A 26,142-nucleotide genomic window follows, 5' to 3' on the forward strand; every position below is an offset into this window, starting at 1 on the left:
AGTATAAAGGTCACTGCTACTTCCTAGTAGCCCTTAGTCTGGGATAATATTGTTAAGCAGTATGCTCTATTCTTGTTGTGAATAAAAGCCTTTATTCCCGGGTACGTCCAAGCCTCCCGTGTGAATCAATCGCGCATCAGTACTTATGGAGAAAGGAATAGGAATTGGAGTGAGGGCACCGATATCTGACTAGTAATGGGTGCAAATTTGGCATTGGCAAGTTTAGAGACATGTGTGAAACTATGAACATCATGGTCATGAAAGGACAGCAATTGACATTATGGAAAGTATCGTGAGGGGATCAGTGAAATGCTGCTAGGATTTGAGCTGATCCTCCAAAATGCAATTTGATAACTGTCCTAGTGCAAGTGTTTTAAGCAAAGAAGTCACTCTCAAGATGGTTGAAGGGTATAGTCCCACTCTATTAGTCTATGGATAAAATCTCAAGTTGCCTTCTGTGCTGTGTGGTAGTCCTCCTGTGCTAGAAGGTACTACAAACAGTTCCACCTTTACCTCACATTTGAATGTTTTACATGCAGGCAGGCAGGTTTTCATCAAAACTGAGGTTCTGTAAAGAATCAATGAGTATTGAGGCAATATCTAAGAACATCTCAGGTAGAGTTTAATTCAGGAGGTCATGTATATGACAAAACAGAATATCATAGGAAATGAAAAGACCCTGGTAATATGATAATATAGTAAGAAGTCTCACAACACCAGGTTAAAGTCTAACAGGTTTATTTGGTAGTACAAGCCACAAGCTTTCGGAGCGCTGCTCCTTCATCAGATGAGTGGGAGTCATGTTCACAAACAGGGCATATAAAGACACAAACTCAATTTTGCACCCAAATAAACCTGTTGGACTTTAACCTGGTGTTGTGAGACTTCTTACAAATTGAGTTTGTGTCTTTATATGCCCTGTTTGTGAACACGACTCCCACTCACCTGATGAAGGAGCAGCGCTCCGAAAGCTTGTGCCTTGTGCTACCAAATAAACCTATTGGACTTTAACCTGGTGCTGTGAGACTTCTTACTGTACTTACCCCAGTCCAACGCCGACATCTCCACAATATGATAATGTCATGAGATTAACATGGCAATTAAACTGAAAAGGTTCGTCCTCCAAGATTAATCGAGCTTAATTACAAAATCGCGGACTCTGAGCAGCTGAAAGAAGGAAACAAAGCACCTTGTAGCATAGATACTAATACTTTTTCAGATAAGGATGCTGAGAAGCTGTATGTTGTAGATCAAGGGCTGAATCATGACACACATGACAAAGCGATCATATACACAGGCCAATTGCTAAAGAGTATCTATACTCCCGAGGGGTCTAAGGAATGTAAGGATGCAGTGATTGTGGGGCATGCAGGAAAAGATACGGGTCATTGGAAATATTGACTCAATATTCAGGATGATGGCTAAGAAGTGAGGTTTATGGATTGGCAGAACGGGTAAAAGGAAAAAGCTGTCTCTCATAATAGGAAGGGCTCGGCGACAGGTGTGAGAGGGGAGGGGAGTGAGCAATTAGTGGAGGGGTCACCTGTGGTTGTCCCACTCCAAAACAAGTATATTGTTTTGGATAGTGTGGAGGAGGATGACTCTCCAGGGGTAAGCCACAGTGACCAGGTCACTGGCACAGAGTCAGGCTCTGTGGCCCGGAAAGGAAAGAGAGGGGTTAGGAGAGCAATAGTGGTGGAGGATGCGTCGGTTAGAGGCACAGACAGGCGATTCTGTGGGTGCGAACGGGACTCCAGGATGGTAGTCTGCCTACCTGGTGCTGGGGTAATGGATGTCACCGAGCGGATAGGAGGCATCTTAAAAGGGGAAGATAAAGAAACGGATGTCATTGTACACATTGGTGCAAATGACATAAATAGGTAGAGCAGGGGGATCCTACGAGAGCAATTCAGGGAGTTGGGAAATAGACTAAAAAGTAGGGCCTCCAGGGTGGCCATCTCTGGGCTGCTCCCATTGCCTCGTGCCAGTGAGGCTAAGAATAGGGAGTTAGTACAATTCAATGCTTGGCTAAAGGACTGGTCCAGGAGGGAGGGCTTCATTTTCCTAGATCAATGGGAAGTTTTCAGGAGAGGATGGCACCTGTACAAGAAGGACAGGTCACAACTAAGTTGGAAGGGCACGGATATCCTGGCTGGGAGTTTTGCTAGTGCAGTTCGGGGTGATTTAAACTAGTATGGCAGGGGGGGGGGGATCAAAATATTAGGTCTACAAGTGTAGAGACTGGGGACGAGCTTGGGGCTGGGACAAGGCTGGCAAAGAAGAAGAGCACTCTGGGGGAGGATGACCTCATTGGGCCTGGAGGTCTGGAGTGCTTATACTTCAATGCAAGGAGCGTAGCAGGTAAGACAGACGAACTTAGGGCCTTAATGCTCACGAGGAATTTGGATGTGGTTGCGGTGACAGAGACTTGGTTGAAAGAGGGACAGGACTGGCAGCTGAATATCCCAGGGTACAAGTGTTTTAGGCGAGACAGAGGAGGGGCCAAAAGAGGTGGAGGAGTAGCAGTATTAGTTGGAGAGCATATTACAGCGGTGCAGAGGGAGGACAATTCAGAGGGGTCGTGTAACGAGTCACTCTGGGTGGAGCTCAGAAACAGGAAGGGCGCAGTCACTATGTTGGGGGTATACTACAGGCCCCCCAACAGCCCAAGGGAAGTGGAAGAACGGATATGTCAGGAGATACTGGATAGGTGCAGGAAAAATAGGGTTGTTGTCGTGGGAGACTTCAATTTCCCTAGTATAGACTGGAAATCGCTGAGAGCTGGGACTCTGAATGGGGAGGAATTTGTAAAATGCGTACAGGAGGGTTCTTTGGAACAATATGTAGATAGCCCGACTAGAGAGGGGGCTATACTGGACCTAATACTGGGGAATGAGCTCGGTCAGGTCTTCAAAGTTTCGGTAGGGGAACATGTGGCAAATAGTGACCACAATTCTGTTAGCTTTAGGATAGTGATGGAAAAGGATGAGTGGTGTCCCAAGGGTAAGGTGTTGGATTGGGGGAAGGCTAACTTTAGTGGGATTAGGCAAAAATTGGCAGCTCTTGATTGGGAGAGGCTGTTTGAGGGTAAATCCACATCTGGCATGTGGGAGTCTTTTAAGGAACAGTTGTTAGGGCTACAGGACAGGTATGTGGCTGTAAAAAAGGATAGGAAGGGTAGGATTCGAGAACCGTGGATAACCAGGGAAATTGAGGGACTGGTCAAAAAGAAAAGAGAGGCGTATGTTAGGTCCAGGGAGCTAAAAACAGAGGGAGCTCTGGAGGAGTACAAAGAAAGTAGGAAAGAACTCAAACGGGGAATTAGAAGGGCAAAAAGGGGTCACGAAATGTCCTTGGCAGACAGGATTAAGGAGAATCCCAAGGCATTTTATTCATACGTTAGGAACAAAAGAGTTGTCAGGGAAAAAATCGGACCTCTCAGGGACAAAAGTAGGGAATTATGCTTGGAGCCCAAAGAAGTAGGGGAGATCCTAAATGAATACTTTGCGTCGGTATTCACAAAGGAGAGGGATGTGTTGGTTGACTGGGAGTGTCTCGGAGGGGAGTGTTGAACCATTGGAAAAAATCTCCATTACAAGGGAGGAAGTGTTAGGTTTGTTAGAGAATATAAAGACTGACAAATCCCCAGCGCCTGATGGAATCTATCCAAGGCTGCTCAGGGAGACGAGAGATGAAATCGCTGGGCCTCTGACGCAAATCTTTGTCTCGTCACTGGACGCAGGTGAGGTCCCAAAGGATTGGAGGATAGCTAATGTGGTCCCGTTATTTAAGAAGGGTAGGAAGGATAACCCGGGTAATTATAGGCCGGTGAGCTTGACGTCCGTGGTGGGGAAGTTGTTGGAGAAGATTCTTAGAGATAGGATGTATGCGCATTTAGAAAGGAATAAACTCATTAACAATAGTCAGCATGGTTTTGTGAGAGGGAGGTCATGCCTCACTAACCTGGTGGAGTTTTTTGAAGAAGTGACCAAAATGGTTGACGAGGGAAGGGCCGTGGATGTCGTCTATATGGACTATAGTAAAGCGTTTGACAAAGTCCCTCATGGTAGGCTGGTGAAAAAGGTTGGATCTCATGGGATAAAGGGGGAGGTGGCTAGATGGGTGGAGAACTGGCTTGGTCACAGAAGACAGAGGGTGGTAGTGGAAGGGTCTTTTTCCGGCTGGAGGCCTGTGACTAGTGGTGTTCCGCAGGGCTCTGTATTGGGACCTCTGCTGTTTGTGATTTATATAAATGATCTGGAAGAAGGAGTAACTGGGGTGATCAGTAAGTTTGTGGACGACACAAAATTGGCAGGACTTGCAGATAGTGAGGAGCATTGTCAGAAGCTACAGAAGGATATAGATAGGCTGGAAATTTGGGCAAAGAAATGGCAGATGGAGTTCAATCCTGATAAATGCGAAGTGATGCATTTTGGTAGAAATAATGTAGGGAGGAGCTATACGATAAATGGCAGAACCATAAAGGGTGTAGATACGCAGAGGGACCTGGGTGTGCAAGTCCACAGATCCTTGAAGGTGACGTCACAGGTGGAGAAGGTGGTGAAGAAGGCATATGGCATGCTTGCCTTTATAGGATGGGGCATAGAGTATAAAAGTTGGGGTCTGATGTTGCAGATGTATAGAACGTTGGTTCGGCCGCATTTGGAATACTGCGTCCAGTTCTGGTCGCCACACTACCAGAAGGACGTGGAGGCTTTGGAGAGAGTACAGAGGAGGTTTACCAGGATGTTGCCTGGTATGGAGGGGCTTAGTTATGAGGAGAGATTGGGTAAACTGGGGTTGTTCTCCCTGGAAAGACGGAGGATGAGGGGAGACTTAATAGAGGTGTATAAAATTATGAAAGGCATAGATAGGGTGAACGGTGGGAAGCTTTTCCCCAGGTCGGTGGTGACGTTCACGAGGGGTTATAGGTTCAAGGTGAAGGAGGGGAGGTTTAACACAGATATCAGAAGGACATATTTTACACAGAGGGTGGTGGGGGCCTGGAATGCGCTGCCAGGCAAGGTGGTGGAGGCGGACACACTGGGAACGTTTAAGACTTATCTAGACAGCCATATGAACAGAGTGGGAACGGAGGGATACAAAAGAATGGTCTAGTTTGGACCAGGGAGCAGCACGGGCTTGGAGGGCCGAAGGGCCTGTTCCTGTGCTGTATTGTTCTTTGTTCTTTGTTCAAAGTTAAAAAGAAATACAGCCCATGTCCTGATCGCTAGTCTGGGAGGGATTCAGGGTGCAGGAAACAATCGCAAACTGGAGAAATAACCTTCAACAGTGAAAGGGGAAGATCTCATTCTGGTAACCCCCAGCAGGCAGAAAAGTGAAAATCAAAGCTATAGTTCGAGTAGCTTTGACAATGAAATAAAAGCCACAAAGCAGAACTAAAAGCAGAAGTCTTCGCAATTGTGAAGTTGCAATGGCTGCCAAAAAAACTGAGGGTAAAATAATTAGAAAGTCATAATATAGAGAGCCAGAGAGTTGGAAAGAGATTGGAGTTTATTCTGACATACTAGATAAGGGTCTATCAGCTTTGCCAGATGGGTGGATTTGTATTGAAAATCTCATTTCTGATCGCTATGAGTTTTGAAGATAGAGATGTTATAGTGGATTCTCCCATACATCGAAAAGTAATCTTAACATTTTTTTACATCATTGTTAATGTAAGCCTACTTGTGACTAATAAATAAACTTGAAAATTTTAAAAGGTTTGTGTGGCTTTTAAATAAATTGATTTAAATTTATACTCCATTCGTAAAGTTACAAATCCAGTGTTCAGAATGGACCGGGCAAACCCAAATCCATTTCTTGCTTGCTCCAAAAACCAAATTCAAAAACCAATTGAATCCAATTCAAGTTCATCACAAGGGAGACAGACAAGATCCAAGCTGACAAGATGAGACATTGCACCCCATCTTAGGCTTGATCTAACGCTTGATCTTAGCCAAAAGGCTGAGAAGCGATAACTTTAAATTCACAATCCTATTTAGAGAGTGTTACTCCAATCACAGTTAATTGTCCTTGGTCATCACAGAATGATGAGGTTATATTTGACTAACAGCAATTGCAAAGCTTGATTGATCAGTTGAACTGATTGTGCACTCAAACTAGAACCACTTGCGAGCTTTGATGTGTTTGAGTTAAGAACTACAATGGTAAAAGCAAAATAGTGGATGTTTCAAGGGCAAATAAAACTTTAAGAAAATCAAATCTGGATGAAGGCGTATTTTAAGTTTCCATTGCTTAGGTGGCCTAAAGAACATGAAGTTGATTACTTTTAGTAATGCTTCATATGGAACTGGAGCAACTGGTTTCAGAATATTTCTGATGAGGGAGAATTGGAGCAGTTGCACTTCAGTTTGGGAAGCTAAGAAAATGAAAAAGATGTTAAAAAATATTCTGGCTGCTGAAACATTGACTCTTCCAGAGGCAGAGCACATGGGGTTTGATTTGTGAGATTCTGTGTAATGGGCATACTGGAGATACTTCAAACCATTGAATATCATGTAGAAAATTGTTCCTTATGAGATAGTGTACTCTCTATGAAAAGTATGAGTGAGCAAAGGTTGTTGATTGACATGGCTGGTGAGCAACAAATGCCAGAAAGAAAGGAAATCTCGAACATTAATTGGGTGGATGCAAGTCATGAATTGGCAAATAGTTTTACAAACAGAAATATATGTACAAATAAATTGTTAGGGGCCCTTGAAGAAGGATGACTCACAATGTAATGTACTGTACAGAATATAGAAATCAATGATTTAATTTGTTGTACATATAAACTCCAATTTTTATTTCGAGAGATGAGATTGTGTGTTAATTGTATATTAATCGTGCTTCTGCAGGTGGCAGGTATTAACTGGAATTCAATTGGGCTGCTATAAATAGAAACAGATTAAAACTTTGGTTACAGACTGAGGAGGTGTATTTATAATGTGAATCTCTGTAAAGCAATGCCTATCAAAGTGTGTAAAGATTGTCTTCAATTCTATCTTTCATCACCTAGTTTTCTGGGATATACTGGGAAGTGCCGATGTACAAAAGGATCTGGATGTCCTTGTGCACTGGTCAATGAAAGTGGAGAGGCAAGTGCAGCAAGCAGTTAGAAAGGAAATTGGTATGTTGGCCTTCATTAAAAGAGGATTTGAGTTCAGTGGGGGTGTCTTACTATTTTCTCACTCATTTGTGGGACATGGGCATCGCTGGCTGGCCAGCATTTATTGCCCATCCCTAGTTGCCCGAGGGCAGTTAAGAGTTAACCACATTGCTGTGGCTGTGGAGTCACATGTCGGCCAAACCAGGTAAGGATGGCTGATTTCCTTCCCTAAAGGACATTAGCGAACCAGATGGGTTTTTCTGACAATCGACAATGGTTTCATGGTCAATAATTACAGATTTTTTTTATTGAATTCAAACTCCACCACCTGCTATGGCAGGATTCGATTCAATAAAAATACTGCACTGAAACAGGGCCTGGTGAGACCACACCTGGGGTATTGTGTGCAGTTTTGGTTTCCCTACCAAAGAAAGGATATACTTTCCATAAAGGGAGTGCAGCAGAAGTTCACTAGGCTGATACCAGGGTTTGTGGGACTGTCCTATAAGGAGAGTTTTGTTTGACTGGGCCTGTATTCACTGCAATTTAGAAGGATGAGAAGAGATCTGATTTGAAAAATATAAAATTCCAACAGGGATGGACAGACTAAGTGCAGGGAGGATGTTTTCCCTGCTTGGGGAATCTAGAACCAGGGACACAGTCTCAGGATATGGAGTGGACCATTTAGGACTGAGATGAGGAAAGATTTCTTCACTCAAAGGGTAGTGAACCTGTGGAATTCTCTATCACAGAAGACTGTGGAGGCCAAGTCACTGAATATATTTAAGAAATAGATCATTTTTTTAGCACAAAAACAGAAAATGCTGAAAAGTTTCAGCAGCTCTGACAGCATCTGTGGAGAGAGAATACAGCCAAGGTTTCGAGTCAGAATGACTCTGTTTTTATTTCAGATTCCAGCATTCACAGTATTTTGCCTTTATCTTAGAGGTTTTTTAAATTTTAATGGCATCAAGGGGTATGGGGAGAAAGCAGAAATAAGGCCTTGAGAACAAGGATTTTCTGTGATCATATTGAATAGTGGAGCAATCTGGAAGGGCCGAATGGCCTACTCCTACATCTATCTTCTATGGATGGAATTTGTTTCAGGTGAGAAAACCGATGCAATTCATGCTGGCATGTCCAACGTGAATCAGATGACAGTCTTACTTTGTCATTTTTTTGGAGGGGGGTGGGTTTTACACCAGTTTATAGATGGGCAGAGCATAAACATGCCAGCAAGCCCGGCTTCATAGACATCAGGTATCGGTACTAAAGAGTACTCAATCTCAAAGTGAAATTGAAGACCACCCTCTCTTCCCCTACGGACATCGGGACCCTCTCCCCCTCATCAAGTACATGTTCACCGTTCTCCCACAACATAGATCACCATCATGATCTTTCTCCCCACCCCAAATATGAATCACCAGCATCAGTGCATTGGAGCCCTCCCAGTGGGTCTCCCTTCATGCCCTGCCCCTTCAGCACCACCCCCCCCCCCCCCCCCCCCAGCTCACCAGCAGTACCAACCGGGCACTGCCAGGTTGACATTGTCAGGGTGCCAAGGGATACTGCTAGGTTGTCCCCTCCCCCGCAATTCTCCAATCCTGTGCAGCCCTAGTACAATCCGCTCCTGAGCGAGCGAGGTCAGAAACCCGCCCGTTATGTTTCTATTGTAATGTCCATTCAGGGACAATATCGGCAAACACTTTTTCACACAAGGATTGGGAGAAATTTGGAATTCTATGAATGTTAGGGCGATTGTAACTTTCAAGACTGAGACTGATAGGTAAGATATCAAGGCATGTGAAGCAAAGGCAGGAAAATGAAGTTGGGATGCAGACCAGCTCTCAGGATTATTCTATCTACGTGCACTGCAGCAACTCACCAAGGCTCCTTCCACAGCACCTTCCAAACCTGCAAACTCTACCATCTAGAAGTTTTCTTTTCTGCTTCTTCTTCTTTGACAGTCCCTTGTCTTCGAAGATGACTTTCTTCCACTCTGGGCTTGTGGTTCTTGAAGTGACTAAAAAGTCCAATGTTGGATCCTCACGCACACACTGTGCCACTGGTGGGACAGGTAGTATTTGATGTGACAGATGGGTGGGATGCTCAGATTTTGGTACAATTGTTCTGCTGTTGGCATTTGATTTCCGTCTAAGCATGTTGGAGATGTTTGAAACGGTTCACACCTTTGTGGATCCTTCTTCTCCAGCTTGGGCAGCCTCAAGCAACAGATTCCCACACATTGGTGTTGCATTTTTTTCAGGGAGGCTTTGAGGACATTCCTGAAACTTTGCCCACCTGCTAACTGTATGCTGTGATGAAACTCGGAGTAGAGATATTGAACAGGATTTTATGGCCTCACTCAACCCGAGACCAGAAAATCCCGCCCAAGGCCAACAGACATTTCCATTGTCTGCTTCTTGCCAGCTCCGATTCCGTGGTGGGCGGTGCGGTGCAGTAGAATTCTGGCAATTGTATTGGGAGGCATGCGGACAATGTGGCCAACCCAAAGTAGCTGAGTAGCCATAACGGTGTCTCAGTACTGGAGATGTAGGGCTGAGAGAGGTCACTGATATTGGAGCACCTATCCTGCCGTTGACTTGCATGATTTTGTGAGGCATTGCTGGTGATAGTTCTCCAGGGATTTAAAAGTGCCTGCTGTATGTTGACCATGTCTCTGATGCATATAGTGGGGGCAGGAAGCTCTGCAGTCCTGGAGACCATGAGTTTGGTGCCAAGTTTCATGTCTTTGTCATCAAACACTCTTTCACCACTTTGTAGAACAAGGGCAGCACCACCGTTATCTGCACATTCTCCTCCTAGCTAAACACCATCATGACCTGGAACTATATCACCATTCCTTCACTGTCATTGGGTCAAAAACCTGGAAATCCAGGCATCATATTAAAACAGTGTTCAGACAGCCATTCAGTCTTCCACTTTGCCCCTTGACTCCCCTCCCCTGAGTCCTGCCTTGGTCTCACCCCTTCCCTGTGCCCAGTCTTGTGCTACAGGCAGCTGATATCTCTCAGTGACTGTGTGAAAGGAAAAGGAAAACAGTGTCTACTCTCCACAAATCCAGGAAGATGGCTACCTCGCCAGGTGAATGCCATTTATGTACAGGTATGAAACACGATGGGGTGGAATTTTCCTGTCCCAACCACCAAGGGAATCATAGTTGGAGGGGCGGACCATGAAAATGTCCATTGACCCCAGGTGGGAATTTCCGGCCTTGGGGCGAGCACAGCCGGAAAATCCCACCCAATGTTCTAAATCCCTGCTGGCGGGTGCTTAAATTGGAGGGGTAACAAGATTACTGCTTGTTGGTCTTATCATTAGCATTCATGAAATGCAAATAGGGTTCTCAGCATAGCTCCCTGGAAACTCAACCCACCTTTTAGCCACAATGAAATCCGGGAGAACAAGATTCTCGCCATTAGGAAACTGACTTTTGGCATTCCATCAAGTCTTGCTCCCCCACATTCTACGATTCAACCCTATGTTTTGTATGTGCAGCACTTCATGCATACATGCTTCACTTTGGTGCGAGAGTATGATGTAGAAGCTATTACCCCAGACTAACGCTTCTCTTAGTTTTTATTGCAATGATGGGAGTGCATGATGTAACAAGGTTAGTTGTGAGCTTCACAGATGTGCAAGGTGACTTGGAAGTCAAGTTGCAGCAAGAAACACTGCTTCTTTGATGAATGTACCCTAACCCTTTGCCTCTATACTGTGGTGCCAGCCTACCAGCAACAGTATGTACCTCCAGTGCCCCCTCGCCCACCTGACATCGCTCCATTGTTCAAATCCTGCTTTCAAAATCAAAGCATACTGTGGAATTTTCAAAGGGAAATCCATTGTGCCCAGCCTGAAATGGTGGCAATGAAAAATGACACAAAGGTATTTATCACATCAGTTATGGAACTCTAGATAATATTTTCACATACTTACATTTTACTGGGCATAGTCCCCACATGCCATCAGTATAATCTGAAGTAGTTGCACACCAAAGCAAGCCATCATTTCTCCCCTCAGTAGTACAGTCTGCATGCCACTTCCCAGCGTACTTGAAAGGAATTACACATGGTTGTCCATTGGAATTTCCATATATTGTAAATAAATCTGAAAGAGAAACAGGATTCCTAAGAACTGCTATGTCAAAAAATCAGAAGGGTTGCTTTTAAAGACCGTTAGATTAACTTGCTGCTGCATAGTTACCAAATGTATCCTTCTCTCTCTTCTCAGTATTGTGTACTCTCCATTGCTATGACACAATTTTTAAGGAGGGAGCATTGTGGTAAGAGCCTCTGGTATCTCTTCCCAGAGTTTTTTCCGATTGACTTGGGTACGTGACATCAGTGATTTAACCATCTTAAGTTCTAAGTTTTGAGAACTCATTTATTTTTCCAATTATCTCAAATAATTGGACCATAACCTTTCCTCGTACACTTACCTGTCACTTACTTCATTAGTTACAGACCAATCATTACTGGCTCTTAGCCCTTTTAATTCTGCTTTTTATATCTTTACATAAATTCTGATTATTTTCTTTTACTCATTTAGTCCTTCTAATCTCTTTTACATATGCACACAATATGTTTAATATTCTCTATTAAGGGTGGCACGATGGCACAATGGTTAGCACTGCTGCCTCACAATGCCAGAGACCCAGGTTTGATTCCTGGCTCAATGTACGGAGTCTGCATGTTCTCCGTGTTTGTGTGGGTTTTCTCTGGGTGCTCCCTCCGGTTTCCTCCCACAGTTCGATAGAAGTGCTGGTTAGGTGCATTGACCATGCTAAATTCTCCCTCAGTGTACCCGAACAGGGGCCAGAGTGTGGCAACTAGGGAATTTTCACAGTAACTTCATTGTAGTGTTAATGTAGGCCTACTTGTAACACTAATAAATTAACATTAATTCATTTAACATTACTAGCCCTAACCTTTATGATGTGTCTTTTCTACAAGTGTCAGTTTTGAGTTTTTTTGTTGATCAACAGAGCTTTGTTCATTGCTGTTCTCCCTTTTGGCCCTGTTAGAACATGTTCTAATATGCCATCTACCATCTCAAATTTTAAAGATTTTCCACAGCTAAGGATATGAGTAGAACCTCGAGTGCAATTTAATTCCACATATTTGCCTTTTCACTATGTACCTTCATATCTTTAGATAACAACATCCTTTGTATCAGTTTTAAAATGAACAGTTTATTTGCATGAGTTGTTGTTTGTGGAGGGGTTCCATATTTCTACCACCCCTATGTGAAGAACGATTGCTTACTTTCACTCCTGAAGGGTCCGGCTCCAATTTGTTGACTCTGTTCCCAGTCCTATAGACCCCAATTAGCGAAAATAGGGTAGATAGACAAAACTATCTCTTCCACTTGGTTTATCCTGTATTCACAGACTGTGATCCCTGGTTCTGGATAACCCCACCCCACCATTGTTTGACTGAAGCATGACTTATACCTCCTTGTGCTCTATTTCTCTAGGTATATAGGCCAGTATTCCATTAGCCTGTTTGATTATTTTCTCAACCTGATCATGACATTTTAATGTTCTTACTACTTGGTGGGGAGGAGATGGCGTAGTGTCCTTATTGCTACACTAGTAATCAAGCGAGCCAGGATAATGCTCTGGGGACTCGGGGACTCGGGTTCAAATCCCACCATGGCAGATCGATTGAATTTGAATTAAATTTTTAAAATCTGGAATTAAAAGTCAAATGATGAAAATCATTGTCGATTGTTGTAAGAACCCTCCTGGTTCACTGATACCTGTTAGGGAAGGAAACCTCCACCCTTCTGGCCTACATGTGACTCTTACTCCAGTCGTATGTTAACTGCCTTCCGAAATGGTCTAGCAAGTCACTCAGTTCAGGACAATTGGGAATGGGCAACAAATGCTGGCCTAGCAAGTGATGCCATCAGGAAATGGTGCTGACTGTTTCAGCACTGAATTACCTGGTCATCCAATGGCAAGCACGACCGACATCTCCATGGAAACAGGTAGAACTGAACTACCTGTGCCTGAAGAGGCACCTGTCATTGTGGGTTTCAGCTGACAAAAATCCTGTGGAAGTGCCCCAGACAAAGGAGCTACACCGCTCCACAAGGATTTGGAAACCCCCTGAAAGACTTAATTTACAGAATCATAGAATCCTACAGTGCTGTAGGAGGCCATTGAGTTTACACCAACCACAATCGCACCCAGGCCCTATCCCCATAACCCCATGCTAGCCCCCCTGACACTAAGGGACGATTTAGCATGGCCAATCCACCTGCCCTGCACATCTTTGGACTGTGGGAGGAAACCACTGCACCCGGAGGAAACCCATGCAGACATGGGGAGAATGTGCAGACACCGCACAGACAGTGAGCCAAGCCATGAATTGAATCCGGGTCCCTGGCGCTGTGAGGCAGCAGTGCTAACCACTGTGCCACCTTGCCACCCCCCAAAAGCTGACTAAATTCATGTACTAAATGCTTAATTATGTTGGACAGTGTAAATTGAGTATTGACATTTGTATGAAGTTACTTAGAGGGTGATTAGAGCCTGTGGTGATTGTCCCTTTAAGGATCAAGCTGCAGAGTAAGGATCGCATGACCTGAGAACCAATTGGGGAGCAGGGTAGGGGATCACCCTGGTAAGTGCGGGCTTCTGTGCTCAGAGTCATTCTGGGAGCTGGGTGCAGCCGTGAGGTTGTAAGCCTCTGGATAGTTTTAACCTGTAAATAAAAGAGTTGTGTTTTCCCTGAACTCGTGAATGAGCATCTATACACCTATTTATAGTTGAATCTAACTATATTATAGTCACTATTTCCAAATTGTTTTTCCTGTCAGTTGTTTGTCACACCTCATTTCCTAGCATGCTAATTTCCCTGTTGGGCTAAAAACATAGTCATATCTAGGAAGCAGCCCAGGAAGCATTTCAAAAAGTATTCCTCATTTTGACCGCTAGTTAAATTTACAGAATCACTCAGTATAATTACCTTTCTCTGCAAGTATCTTGTAACAGCAAACTAAACATTACATCTGAGACATAGAGGAGAATCCATAACTCAGGTAAAACTCTTGCCTCCATGGTTTCACAGACAAAAGCGCACACTGAAAATACCATCTCCTTTCCTATTTCTTAACTTTAGCCAATATGGACTTTGTCTGAATGCAACTCCCTGGGTGTAAATCCCTACTTTCTAGCACTGTGATAAAATGCTTCGATCTGGGGGAACTGGACTACACACCTACCCCCATAAACCCCCTGCCAAACCGAATCAAATTTAATTTAATTTATAAGTTTACTTACAATTCATTAGTGATTACACTTTAAGAAGGAAAACTTAACATTTTTCTGCCTGATACTTGACAATCATTGAGAGGTAGAACCTTTTGCTAATATTTTCATTGCCCTCCCACATCCTCCTGTCTGGCCTTTCCTATCTCTCCTGAAAGGTTAGAACAAGGAACCCCAAATTCTGATGTTTTTATTTTAATTAAGTTAGATTTGTATTTCAAATTCAGCTATGATTCTGTGTTTATTTCATTTATTTTTAATATCACACAATGGGAGTGTATAAGGTATTGCTTCTACATAGATTCTCTGGCTGGAATTTTCCATTCCGGGACTAAGTCCCGTGGTGGGAACAGGAACGAAGAGTGTTTCCCACTATGGAGGCCGATTGGAATTCAGGCCATGTCACGCAATGCCAGCCGATGCAGTTGGGGGCTTCCTGATATTTTGGGTGGCAGGGCAGACTCAATGAATGACACACTCCCTGTCAACATATTTGAGCGCCATATTTGAAAGGGACCGGGACCTCACCTTACCCACCTTTACAGGAGGAGATGGGCAGCCGATCACAGGAACATCCAGCCCGTAAATTCAGTGACACATCAGTGACATGTCAAAAGCAATATTCTAAACTGTAGACTTATGACTTTCAGGAGTGTTGACACAGACTCAGGAAGTCCTGCACTATGCAGTAGGGGCCAGGATAGGTGTTCTCCAGCCAGAGGATGGGAGGAGGAGGTCAAACTGACAAACAATTCCAGCATGAGAGGAAGTCTCCAAGGAGGTCAGTGTCCAGGACCTTCACCTGAGGACTGCCCTGCAATATCGCAAATGGATGAATGATCTCATCTGCTCTGCCAGGGTAAGTGAACCCTCAACTGCTCACACTCATCTCACATGGACGGCACGGTGGCACAGTGGTTAGCACTGCTGCCTCACAGCCCCAGGGACCTGAGTTCAATTCTGGCCTTGGGTGACTGTCTGAACTGTTTGCACGTTCTCCCTGTGACTGATGTCACGACAGGGACATGTGCTCCTCCACATTGGAGGCAGCTCCTGCAGTGACTTACTCTCTCCTCCAGCAGGAAGAGGACAATGGGAACAAGAGGAGATCCTGTCCAGCATTTCATCCGATCCACAGAGGGCTGAGGACAGTGGGGAGGAGGAAGATTATGCACCTTTAGCGGCATCAAATAGTACATACCATTAATATGTAATCAACACGTAACCAATTGGTGGCCCTCAAAATAGAGGATGACATCTCTCAGGCTTGGTGAGTCTTCAGATGATTGAGTAGCCCAATTCTGGAGCCACAAGTTTTTCTGCGGTTGTGGAGTGTTGTTGTATGGGGCAGTGGAATTCACAACCCCTCTCCTTCCTCTGCCGCTGCTGTTCTGCCTCGTTGTCAAGTGATGGAGCCTCAAAGCTGCATGATGGCACAGTGGTTAGCACTGCTGCCTCACAGCGCAGAACCAAGGACCCGGGTTTGATTCTGGCCTCGGGTGACTGTATAAAGTTTGTGCGTTCTCCCCGTGTCTGCGTGTGTTTCCTCCGAGTGATCCGGTTTCCTCCCACAATGCAGGTTAGGTGGATTGGCTATGCTAAATTGCCCCTTAATGTCAGCGGATTAGAAAGGTAAATATGTGAGATTACATGGTTAGGGCCTGGGTGGGATTGTGGTTGGTGGAGACTCGATGGACTGAATGGCCTCCTTCTGCACTGCAGGATTCTATGATTCTATTATTCTCTGACCAGGTGGAGCCATGCCGAGCAGTCTGCAGTCTTCTCCTCGCAGTCGGTGATGTTAATGCATCTATGCTTTAGATGGCCTTGAGCATATCCTAAAATCTTTTCCTTTGGTATCTCTTAGAGTGTTGGCCAAGGGAGAGCTGAGAGAAGAGAACCTGCTGAGGGAGGAGATTTCTGGGTATCTGCAACCAATGGCCCATCCATTGGAGTTGGTTTCACAGGAGCAGGACTTTAATGCTAGTCAATGCAGCTTTTTGGAGGACTCTGAAGTTGATCTGGCGGTCCTCCCATTGGATCGCCAGAATTCAACGCAAGCTCTCAAGGATATGAACGTAGCGTCAATAGACAGTCCAGGTTTTGCTCCAGTAGAGGAGGGTGGTCAATACACAGGGCCTTATAAACCAAGACCGTTTTTGACTTCCAAAGGTCCTTGTTGTCAAAGACACATTGGCACAACTTGAAGAAGGCAGTGCTGGCACAGTTAATTCAGTGCTGGACTTCCTTGTTGATGGTAACCCCTTGGGAGAGGTGGCTACCGAGATATGGGAAGTGCTGCACATATTTCAGAACCAACCTGTCCACACGGATGGCATGGGGGTTGCACATCTGGTCTTGGGAAGATTGTTGAAGGACCTTCATCTTGGCAATGTTTAAAGGTAGGCCAAGCCTCTTATAAGAGGTGTTGAAGAAGTCAAGTGTTCTTTGCACAGAGTGAGTCATCACAAATCAGTCATCCATAAACTGAAGGTCATGGATGTCCATGGTGGTTAATTTGGATTTTGCCCAGAAGTGACCAAAGTCGAAAAGCTTCCCGTTCAGACAATACAGGATGCTGACACCGGATGGTATGTCATCTCGGATGAGATGGACGATGACAGTCAGGATAAATGGTGAAGAAGGTAGTGGGGACAATCACACAAACTTGTTTAACCCCAGTCCATATTTGAAAGGAGTCTACTCAGGATCTGAAAGCTCTGAAGAGCTTCACAGCTTAAATAATTAAAACCTTGGTCAGGTCAATGAAGGCAAGGAATAAGTCCTGCTTTTGCTCATGGCACTTTCACTGGATCTGCAAAGCCACAAAGATCATATCCGCTGTACCCCGGGATGGTTGGGACGAATCTCCCAGTGATAGGATAAATGCGTTTCAGGAGGATGTGGGCCAGGATCTTATCCAGGACGTACAGGAGGGAAATTCCCCTTGTGGTTTTTGCAATTAGATTAGGTACCCCTTCTTGTGCATAGAAATGATGGTCACATTTTTTGACGTCCCGGGGAAAGTCCTTTCCACCCATCCGTGAGCACAGAGACACATACCTCAGTGATGTAGCTCAGGCCGGGGCTCACATTCTGGTGATCAGCACATGGACACGCGTCTGCAGCAGGATGAGACAGGATCAACCAAATTCACCAGCACCAACTGCTGGGGAATAGACCCCTGTGACATTAAAATCAGGTGACCAGACCCTAGGATGGGCCGTGCAGGAGACGCCGGGGAATCTGAAAGAGGCAGGGGAACATAGAAACATAACGCCAAAAACCTCTGACCTTGTTCCCTGTTGGGAATCTCCAGTGCCGCTGAAAACGAATGGAGCTTTGGCTGGAATGCCAAATTCTCCGTTCTCACTTGCAATGGGGAAAGGACGGATAAGATCCGAGAATCCAACCCATAGAAAACAGGATCAGGAGTAGGCCATTTGGCCATGCAAGCCTGCTTTAACATTCAGTATGATCATGGCTGATCCTTTATCTCAATACCATACTCCTGTGCTCTCCCCATACCCTTTGACACCTTTAGAGTCTAGAGATTTAGCTATTTCCTTCCTAAAAATATTCAGTGACTTGGCCTCCACAGCCTTCTGTGGTAGAAAATTTCACAGGTTCACCACCCTCTGAGTGAAGAAGTTTCTCCTCATCTCCGTGCTAAATAGCATACCTCGTATCAGGCAGAGGAGTCAGAGGCACTCAATAGAGTGGCACGTGAGGCAGAGGAGTCCATTCGCCTACTATCTGACAAAATGGTGTCAACATGGAAATGCATGGAGGTCTCCAAGGGGAGGGTGGCAGATGCCATGGAGAACCTGATCTAGCAGAATTCCCAGTTTCTGCCAGAGATGCGTGCTGACCTGCACTTCATCACTAGCCAATAGTGAGCAGTGACTACAGCGAAAGGAGGCACTTCAGCCTCCTTCTCAGTTCCCCTACCCCTCAAAGAGTCAGACAGGAGCCCCAGGCACCCAAAAAGACAAGTGGGCTATTGAACCTCTGGGACATCCACTCAGGAAGATCCAAGGGTGTCAGGCCCCACAGAGTCCCCCTTGCCTATGCTCCCTTTAGTTTTGTCCTCTGTGACCGCAGAAGGAGCAGCTGACCTACAGCAGGACAGCTAAAGTAAGCCGAGGACCTCTAGGCCTCCAGTCTCCAAGGACGGCCATCAATGTTATCCAAGACAATAGGGACAACTGGTCAGCAGACTGCCTCCACCACTGCTGTAGATGTCATCTGTGCACCTAAAGGAAGGGGCAGGGAATGCAAAATTTAGAACTTTTGATTTCACACGTGATTGCACGGGTACAATATGACTCCTATAACACTTCTGTTAGAGTGGCACAGTGGTTAGCACTGCTGCCTCAGAGCGCCAGGGACCTGGGTTCGATTCCCGGCTTGGGTCACTGGCTGTACAGAGTCTGCACGTTCTCCCTGTGTCTTTGTGGGTTTCCTCCCACAGTCTGAAAGACGTGCTGGCTAGGTGCATTGGCCATGCTAAAATTCTCCTTTAATGTACCCGAACAGGCGCTGGAGTGTGACGACTAGGGGATTTTTACAGTAACATCACTGCTGTGTTAATGTAAACCTACTTGTGACACTAATAAATAAACTTTAACTTAAATATAATTTCCTAGCATTTTAATGATGCAATCATGTATGTGCAAGGAGGTAGAGGTATTTACCCAGTGGGGCATAAAATTCCAGTCAAATTTTTTGTATACTTGAAGATGGAATGAAACACATCAGTTAACAGTCCAGATAATAACTATTATAATGTGTACTGAAAATGATTAACAGTATATTCACACATTCAGGAAGTGCATGCATTGATGCAAAAAATAACTTATTAATTCCCAGTGCTTGATCATTTTCCATACCTTCGTACTTTATCGAACACAGATCATTTTTGGTGCCATAAACCTTCCACCTGCTCCATGATCCTGATCCTTTGTACAGCATAATGTTTTCCTCTTTCCTATTTCCATAGTTGAAGTAGAGATCGGCCCCCTCGATGCTCAGGAGTGTGTCATTCCTGCATCTCCATGATTGCAGATCACTTGTGTCGTTGCATGAATGGAGAGTTATGGGAATCCAGTTTACCTTGCTGGGAACCCCGAGGCACATTTTGAACTTAATGCTCATGAGTCTCTTACCAGAGACCCATCTAAATTGCTGTGATTCTGCAGCAATGTTACAAGCAGATGCTACTACAGATTTTTCACCTCTTGCCTCCACACACTTCCTGTGGTCTTCATTGAATATTCCAAAGATGTTAGGATCTGAAACACAAACAGGACGGATTCTTATATTATCTTTTATGTCTCACTAATTCTGCCGCACCCCTAATAATTCAATGGTTCCGTATGATTCAGACTAAGCACAATGACAAAACAGTCCCAATAGGGGATTTTAACTATCCCAAAATTAACTGGGATACAATGTGATAGGATTAAATACTTTTTTTGATTCATTCATGGGATCTGGGCAGCACTGGGCCAGCATTTATTGCCCATCTCTAATTGCCCTTGAATGGAGTGGCTTGCTAGGCTATTTCAGAGGAGCTGTTAAAAGTCAACCACATTGCTGTGGGTCTGGAGTCACTTTTAGGCCAGACCAGGTACGAATAGCAGATTTCTTTCCCTAAAGGGCATTAGTGCACCAGATGGGTTTTTACAACAATGCTTTCATGGTTATCATTAGACTTCTCATTCCAGATTTTTATTGAATTCAAATTTCAACATCTGCTGTGGTAGGATTTGAACCTGGATCCCCAAGGCATTATCCTGCGTCTCTGGATTACTGGTCCAGTGACAATACCACTACACAATTGCCTCCTGTGAGGTGATACATTTGGTAAGGTTAAGCAAGGCAAAGAATTACACAATAAATGGGAGGATACTGAGAAATGTAGAGGAACCTTGGAGTGTATGTTCCCAGAACTCTGAAGGAAGCAGGGCAAGTGGTTAAGAAGGCATATGGAATCCTTTCACTTATTAGGCAAGGCATAGAATATAAGAGCAGGGAGGTTATGTTGGAACTATATAAAACATTAAAACAAATGTTAGGCTACAAATTGAGTAGTGTATATAGCTCCAGTCACCTCATTACAGAAAGAATGTAATTGCACTAGAAAAGGTATCAAGGAGATTTACAAGAATGCTGCCAAGTCTGGAAAAGTGCAACTACAGGAAGAAATTGGATCGGCTGGTGTTGTTTGCCTTGGAACAGCGGAGATTGAGGGGAGATTTGATTGAGTTGTATAAAATTTTGAGGGCCTGGAGAGAGTGGATGGGAAGTGCCTATTTCCTTCAGCATGAGGTCAGTGACTAGGGAGCATAGATTTAAAGTGATGGATAAAAGGATTAGAGGGAAGAAGAGGAAAAATGTTTTCCCCAGGACGTTGTGGGGGTCTGGAACTCATCTCCTGAAAGAGTGCATATGAATATATAAACATGCAAATTAGAGGTAGGAACAGGCCATTTGAACCACTCTACCATTCAATAAGATCATGGCTGATCTGATTGTAAGCTTAACTCCTTAGAATCATAGAATCTCTACAATGCAGAAGGAGACCATTCAGCCCATCGAGCCTGCACAAACAACAATCCCACCCAGACCCTATCCCCGTAACCCCATGCATTTACCCTGCTAATCCTTCTGACTCCAAGGGGCAATTTAGCATGGCCAATGCACCTAACCTGCAGAAGGAGAACATTCAGCCCATCAAGGTTACACCGATTGTCTAACAGAGAATCTTACCTAGGCCCTCTCCCCCATTCTATCCCCGTAACCCTGTTCATTTACCACAGCTGATTCCCCTAACCTACAGATCTTGGGACACTAAGCAGCAATTTGGCACGGTCAATCCATCGAATCTTCCCTAATAACCTTTCACTCCCTTGCTTATCAAGAATCTGTCTATCTCTACCTTAAGTATATTCAAAGACTCTACTTTCACTGCCTTTTGAGAAAGAGAGTTCCAAAGACTCATGACTCTGCGAGAAAATAATTCTCCTTATCTCTGTCTTAAATGGATAGCGCCTTTTTAAATAGCGACCCCTTGTTCCAGATTCTCCCACAAGACAAAACATCTTTTCCTCATCCACCCTGCCAAGACCCTTCAGGATCATATATATTTCAATCAAATCACTTCTTACTGTTCTAAATTACAGTGGATACAAGCCTAACTTGTCCAACCTTACCTCATAAAATAACCTATCCATTCCAAGTATTATGCTAGTGAACCTTCTCTGAACTGCTTCCAATGCATGTACATCCTTCTTTAAGTAAGGGGACCCAATACTGTACAACATACTCCAGATGTAGTCTTACCAGTGTCCTGTACAACTAAAGCATAACTTCCCTACATTTGTATTCAATTCCCCCTACAATAAATAACATTCCATTAGCTGCACCTGTATACTAGCCTTTTGTAATTGATGCACAAAGATATCCAGATCCTTCTGCACCTCAGAGCTCTATAATTTCTCACCATTTCGATAATATGTTTCTTTTTTATTCTTCTTGCTAAAATGTACAATTTCACATTTTCCCACATTCCTTACTCCATTTGCAAGGTCTTTGCCCACTCATTAAACATATCCAAGTCCCCTTGTAGACGTACTGTGTCCTCTTCATGTGTTACTATCCTACTTATTTTTGTGTCATCAGCAAATTTAGCAACCATACCAAATTATTTATATAAATTGTCAAAGTTTGAGACCTCAGCACTGATTCCTGTGGCACTCCAATTGTTAACATCTTGCCAACTAGAAAATGACCCATTTATGCCTCTTCTCTGTTTCCTGTTACCAAGCAAATCTTCTTTCCATGCCAATATTTTACCCCTTACACCATGCTTTTATTTTTTGGAATAATATTTGATGAGGCACCTTATCAAATGCTTTCTGGAAATCAAAGTGCCTTACATCCACGGGTTCCCCTTTACCAAAGCATATGTTATTTCTTCAAAGTAGTAGAGGCAGAAACCCTTAACTCATTTAAAAGGTGTCTGGATCTGCACCTGAAATGCCGTAACCTGAATTAGCCTGGGGTGGCTCATTTTTTCAGCCACTGCAGACACAATGGACCATGTAAGCTTTCAACGATTCTATGAAAAAGAACAGTGTTTTAACCCTTCATCTCAAAGCAGAATGATTTCTTCCCCTGTGACATTGACAGCCGCTAACCCAATCAAGAATAATCATACGATGTTTATCAATACAGTTTAACCACAGCACTTAAATCCTTAATACACCCAGGAATTTCAACAACTTCATTACTCACAAGGGGATTTCACAGGGAAATTAGACAAGATGAGAAAGCATATTAACTGTACTATACTTTGATAAAATGCTGATCGCTAGTCATCATTTCAACTGCCCACGGCTTGTTTATGGCATGATTTTCGATGAACATTTTGTACACCACGGTGGCACAGTGGTTAGCACTGCTACCTGACAGTGTCAGGAACCTGGGTTCAATTCTGACCTTGGGTGACTGTGCGGAGTTTGCATGTTCTCCCCATGTGTGTGTTTCCTCCAGGTGCTCCAGTTTCCTCCCGCAGTCCAAAGATATGCAGGTTAGGTGGATTGGCCATGCTCAATTGGCCTTTAGTGTCCTAAAGTGTGTAGGTTATATGGATTAGTAATGAGAAATGTGTGGAGTTATGCGGAGAGAACGGGGGAAAGGGCCTGGGAATGGCACTCTGTCAGAGAGTTGGTGCAGACTCAATGGGCTGAAAGGCCTTTTCTGCACTGTAGGATTCTAGTCTATGAAATTTATCATTACATTTTTTTTAACCATCCCACTCAAAACGCCTGCCTGACTCTAGGTAATATTTGACGCACAAGCGATATAAGAACGCCAGGAAACATTATAATCTTCTATAACATACTATACATATATTTTTAAAACCTTCTTTAAAATCCCATCTGCCAATTTTAAAAATTGGGTTGGGATCATTTTTGTTTTCACTTCTATCCAGTGATTGACTGACAAACATGTTACATTCACCATTTTATGTGTCTTTGCAGACACAATCAAGTCCGATTTTTCCTTATTTTTAGTATAATGCTCTGACTAAGCTACAGTTTTATTAAGTGTAAGTCTCCCCTTCACTAAGTGGAAGTCTCTGTGAGACGTATCATTTTGCAGTCTGTGATTCTAGCCAGTGTAAAGAATATATTCTGAATGTTATTTACTTACAAAAGTAAGCATTCAAAAAAGGCGGCTTCCCCTATTAAATATTCTTTGGCTCCATAGGATAACTGTAAATTGAATCCTCTTCTGAAAAAGCACTGGAGTCTTACATTTGGCAAAACTGACTAAAAGTGCATTTTTAAAGTAAGAGCAGCAATTGTTGCATAATGAGTAATTATAGAAACATAAAAATTTACACCACCAAAGAAGATCAGGCAGTGCAATGTACTTGAATGGGGTCTATTGATACAGCCATCCAATTATTAATTGTTGATATTAAGTTTTATGTAAAGTAAGCTTTGAGCTAAAATAGATGCTGCCTCCAAAATGCAAAAGCAGTTGGAGAAGAAAGTTGCAATCAAAGTCTTGTCTTTTTAATAGTTCCAAACATTCCAATGAGCTATAATAAAAAGCACCACAAGAAATAAGACGTAAGTAACTTACCTCCACATGTAACGGTTTGGATAACACAAAGCAAAGCAACAAACAGAATTCCACACTTCACAGGCATTTTGTTAACGTTTTGCGAGAAGGTGAGAAGGTTTTAAATGATCTTGCTTTCCGAGAAAAAGAAGGAAGTTGGTGATAAAGGAAACTCCTAATTAAAAGTACTCCTAGCAGAAGTTGAGCTGATAAGTACAGATGCACAAGTGGAATATCCTGTCATGTGACAGGGAGTCAATAACAGGAATCCAGTCAAGAAAATTTGCTTTCGTCAGCTTTATTTCATATTTACGTTTCTCTTCCTTTACCCTGTCACAGAGGATGAGATACATATCATTGGGGTAGCAACATTTAAAAGATTTTTTGAACTTTCTCCCTACGATTGATTTATGGGAAAGACATTGTGATACTTTGCTGAGCCTTCTGATTTTCCAATTCTTTTGTGATTTTCACAGAAAACAAAATGAAATTGCATCAAAGTGAAATTTAACTTTATTCCAAATCTCTGGGAAATGGCAGTGGCAAATATATTTTAAAAACTCAGGATAAAAGCCTAGATTTTTCTTTCCAGTGACAATACTGCTGGGAGGGTGGTAATAAGGTGGCAGAGTGGTATTTTCACTGGACTAGTATTCCAAAGACCCAGGGTACTGTTCTGGGGACCTGGATTCAAATCGTGCCACTACATATGGTGAAATTCAAATTCAATTAAAAGTCCAATGGTGATCATGAAACCATTGTCGTAAAAACCCATCTGGTTCACTAATGTCCTTTAGGGAAAAAATCTGCCATCCTTACCAGGTCTGGCCTACATTTGACTCCACAACAACGTGGCCCCCTCTTAAGGGCAAGGGCAATGAGCAATAATGCTGACCCAGTCAGCGATGCCCACATCCCATGAACAAATAAATATAAAGTATTGAAGGATCCCACTAAGATTTCCAGTATTAACTTGACTCAAATGTTTGATGTGCACTCCTGTACTGTGTCACTGCATTATTAATGTTTTGTTTAAACACATTCAACCACATTTGGACAGAACCTGTGGCAAAAAATCTGGTGAGAAAATGATGGCTAGGTTTGCTCTACTGCTGCTGGAAGAGAAACATCCACCCATTTAAGGCAATTTAGTTTTGCACAATCATTTCTATTTAATGTGCATCACATCAATATATCAATTTTCTGGCTTTCCTAGCTGTGTTTTAGTGAAAATTTAAGCTATCTTGTCAATGTTAATCTTACCCTCATATCATTGGCATTTATCCATTTGAAGTGAATCACTTAATCTAGGCAATGCACAAGTTTATTGTGATGCAAGGAATAAATTGCAAAATGAGTCAAGGGGTCATATTTCTGTGAAATTTAAATTTTACACACAAGGAATTATCTTTTAAATTAAAATTACTCTTCTTAAACTAAAAAAAAGGAGCAGAGGTATGACTTAATCTTATTCAACAAATTAGGATATATTCAACAGACTGCAGGATTCTATCAGATTACCAGAAACATTAAAACCTTTAAAACCTTTAAAACCCATTTGCAAATTGGAATGCAACCAAAGGCTGAAAACAATACCAGCTGGACCTGTGGTCCTCAACCTTTTTGTTTCTGAGGTAAACATTCTAGGAATATAGAAACAGGGGACATAGGAGCAAGAGTAGGACATACAACCCTTTGGGCCTGCTCATTTATACATAAAGATAATTGGCTAAACTCCTTTCGCAATCCATTCCAGCCAAGTCTGTCCTAATTCCTTTGTTATTTAAGTTTAGTAAGTGTTTTAACAACACCAGGTTAAAGTCCAACAGGTTTATTTGGTAGCAAATGCCATTAACTTTCGGAGCGCAGCTCCTTTTTCAGATGGAGTGGAAATCTGCTCTCAAACAGGGCACAGAGACACAAATTCAAGTTACAGAATACTGATTAGAATGCGACTCTCTACAGCCAACCAGGTCTCAAAGATACAGACAATGTGGGTGGAGGGAGCATTAAGCACAGGTTAAGGAGATGTGTATTGTCTCCAGACAGGACAGCCAGTGAGATTCTGCAAGTCCAGGAGGCAAGCTGTGGGGGT

At 43.4% G+C, this 26,142-nt stretch overlaps 1 protein-coding gene and 1 pseudogene across 1 annotated transcript in view; both read right to left on the reverse strand.

The window, feature by feature from the left end:
- mrc1a (mannose receptor, C type 1a) overlaps positions 1-24,260 on the reverse strand; it is a 164,133-nt gene extending 139,873 nt beyond the window's left edge. The window contains exons 1-3 of the mRNA XM_078234598.1: positions 24,069-24,260; positions 19,301-19,702; positions 11,069-11,239 (exon numbers count right to left, since the gene is read on the reverse strand). Of these exons, the coding sequence (XP_078090724.1) occupies positions 11,069-11,239; positions 19,301-19,702; positions 24,069-24,135 (640 nt within the window). The 5' untranslated portion in view covers positions 24,136-24,260. The remainder of the gene's footprint in view (positions 1-11,068; positions 11,240-19,300; positions 19,703-24,068) is intronic.
- LOC144481913 (U2 spliceosomal RNA) lies at positions 5,752-5,979 on the reverse strand (annotated as a pseudogene).
- Positions 24,261-26,142: the final 1,882 nt, after the last annotated feature.

Source organism: Mustelus asterias, chromosome 2 (genome assembly GCF_964213995.1).
Source record: "Mustelus asterias chromosome 2, sMusAst1.hap1.1, whole genome shotgun sequence".
NCBI classification, from domain to species: Eukaryota; Metazoa; Chordata; class Chondrichthyes; order Carcharhiniformes; family Triakidae; genus Mustelus; species Mustelus asterias.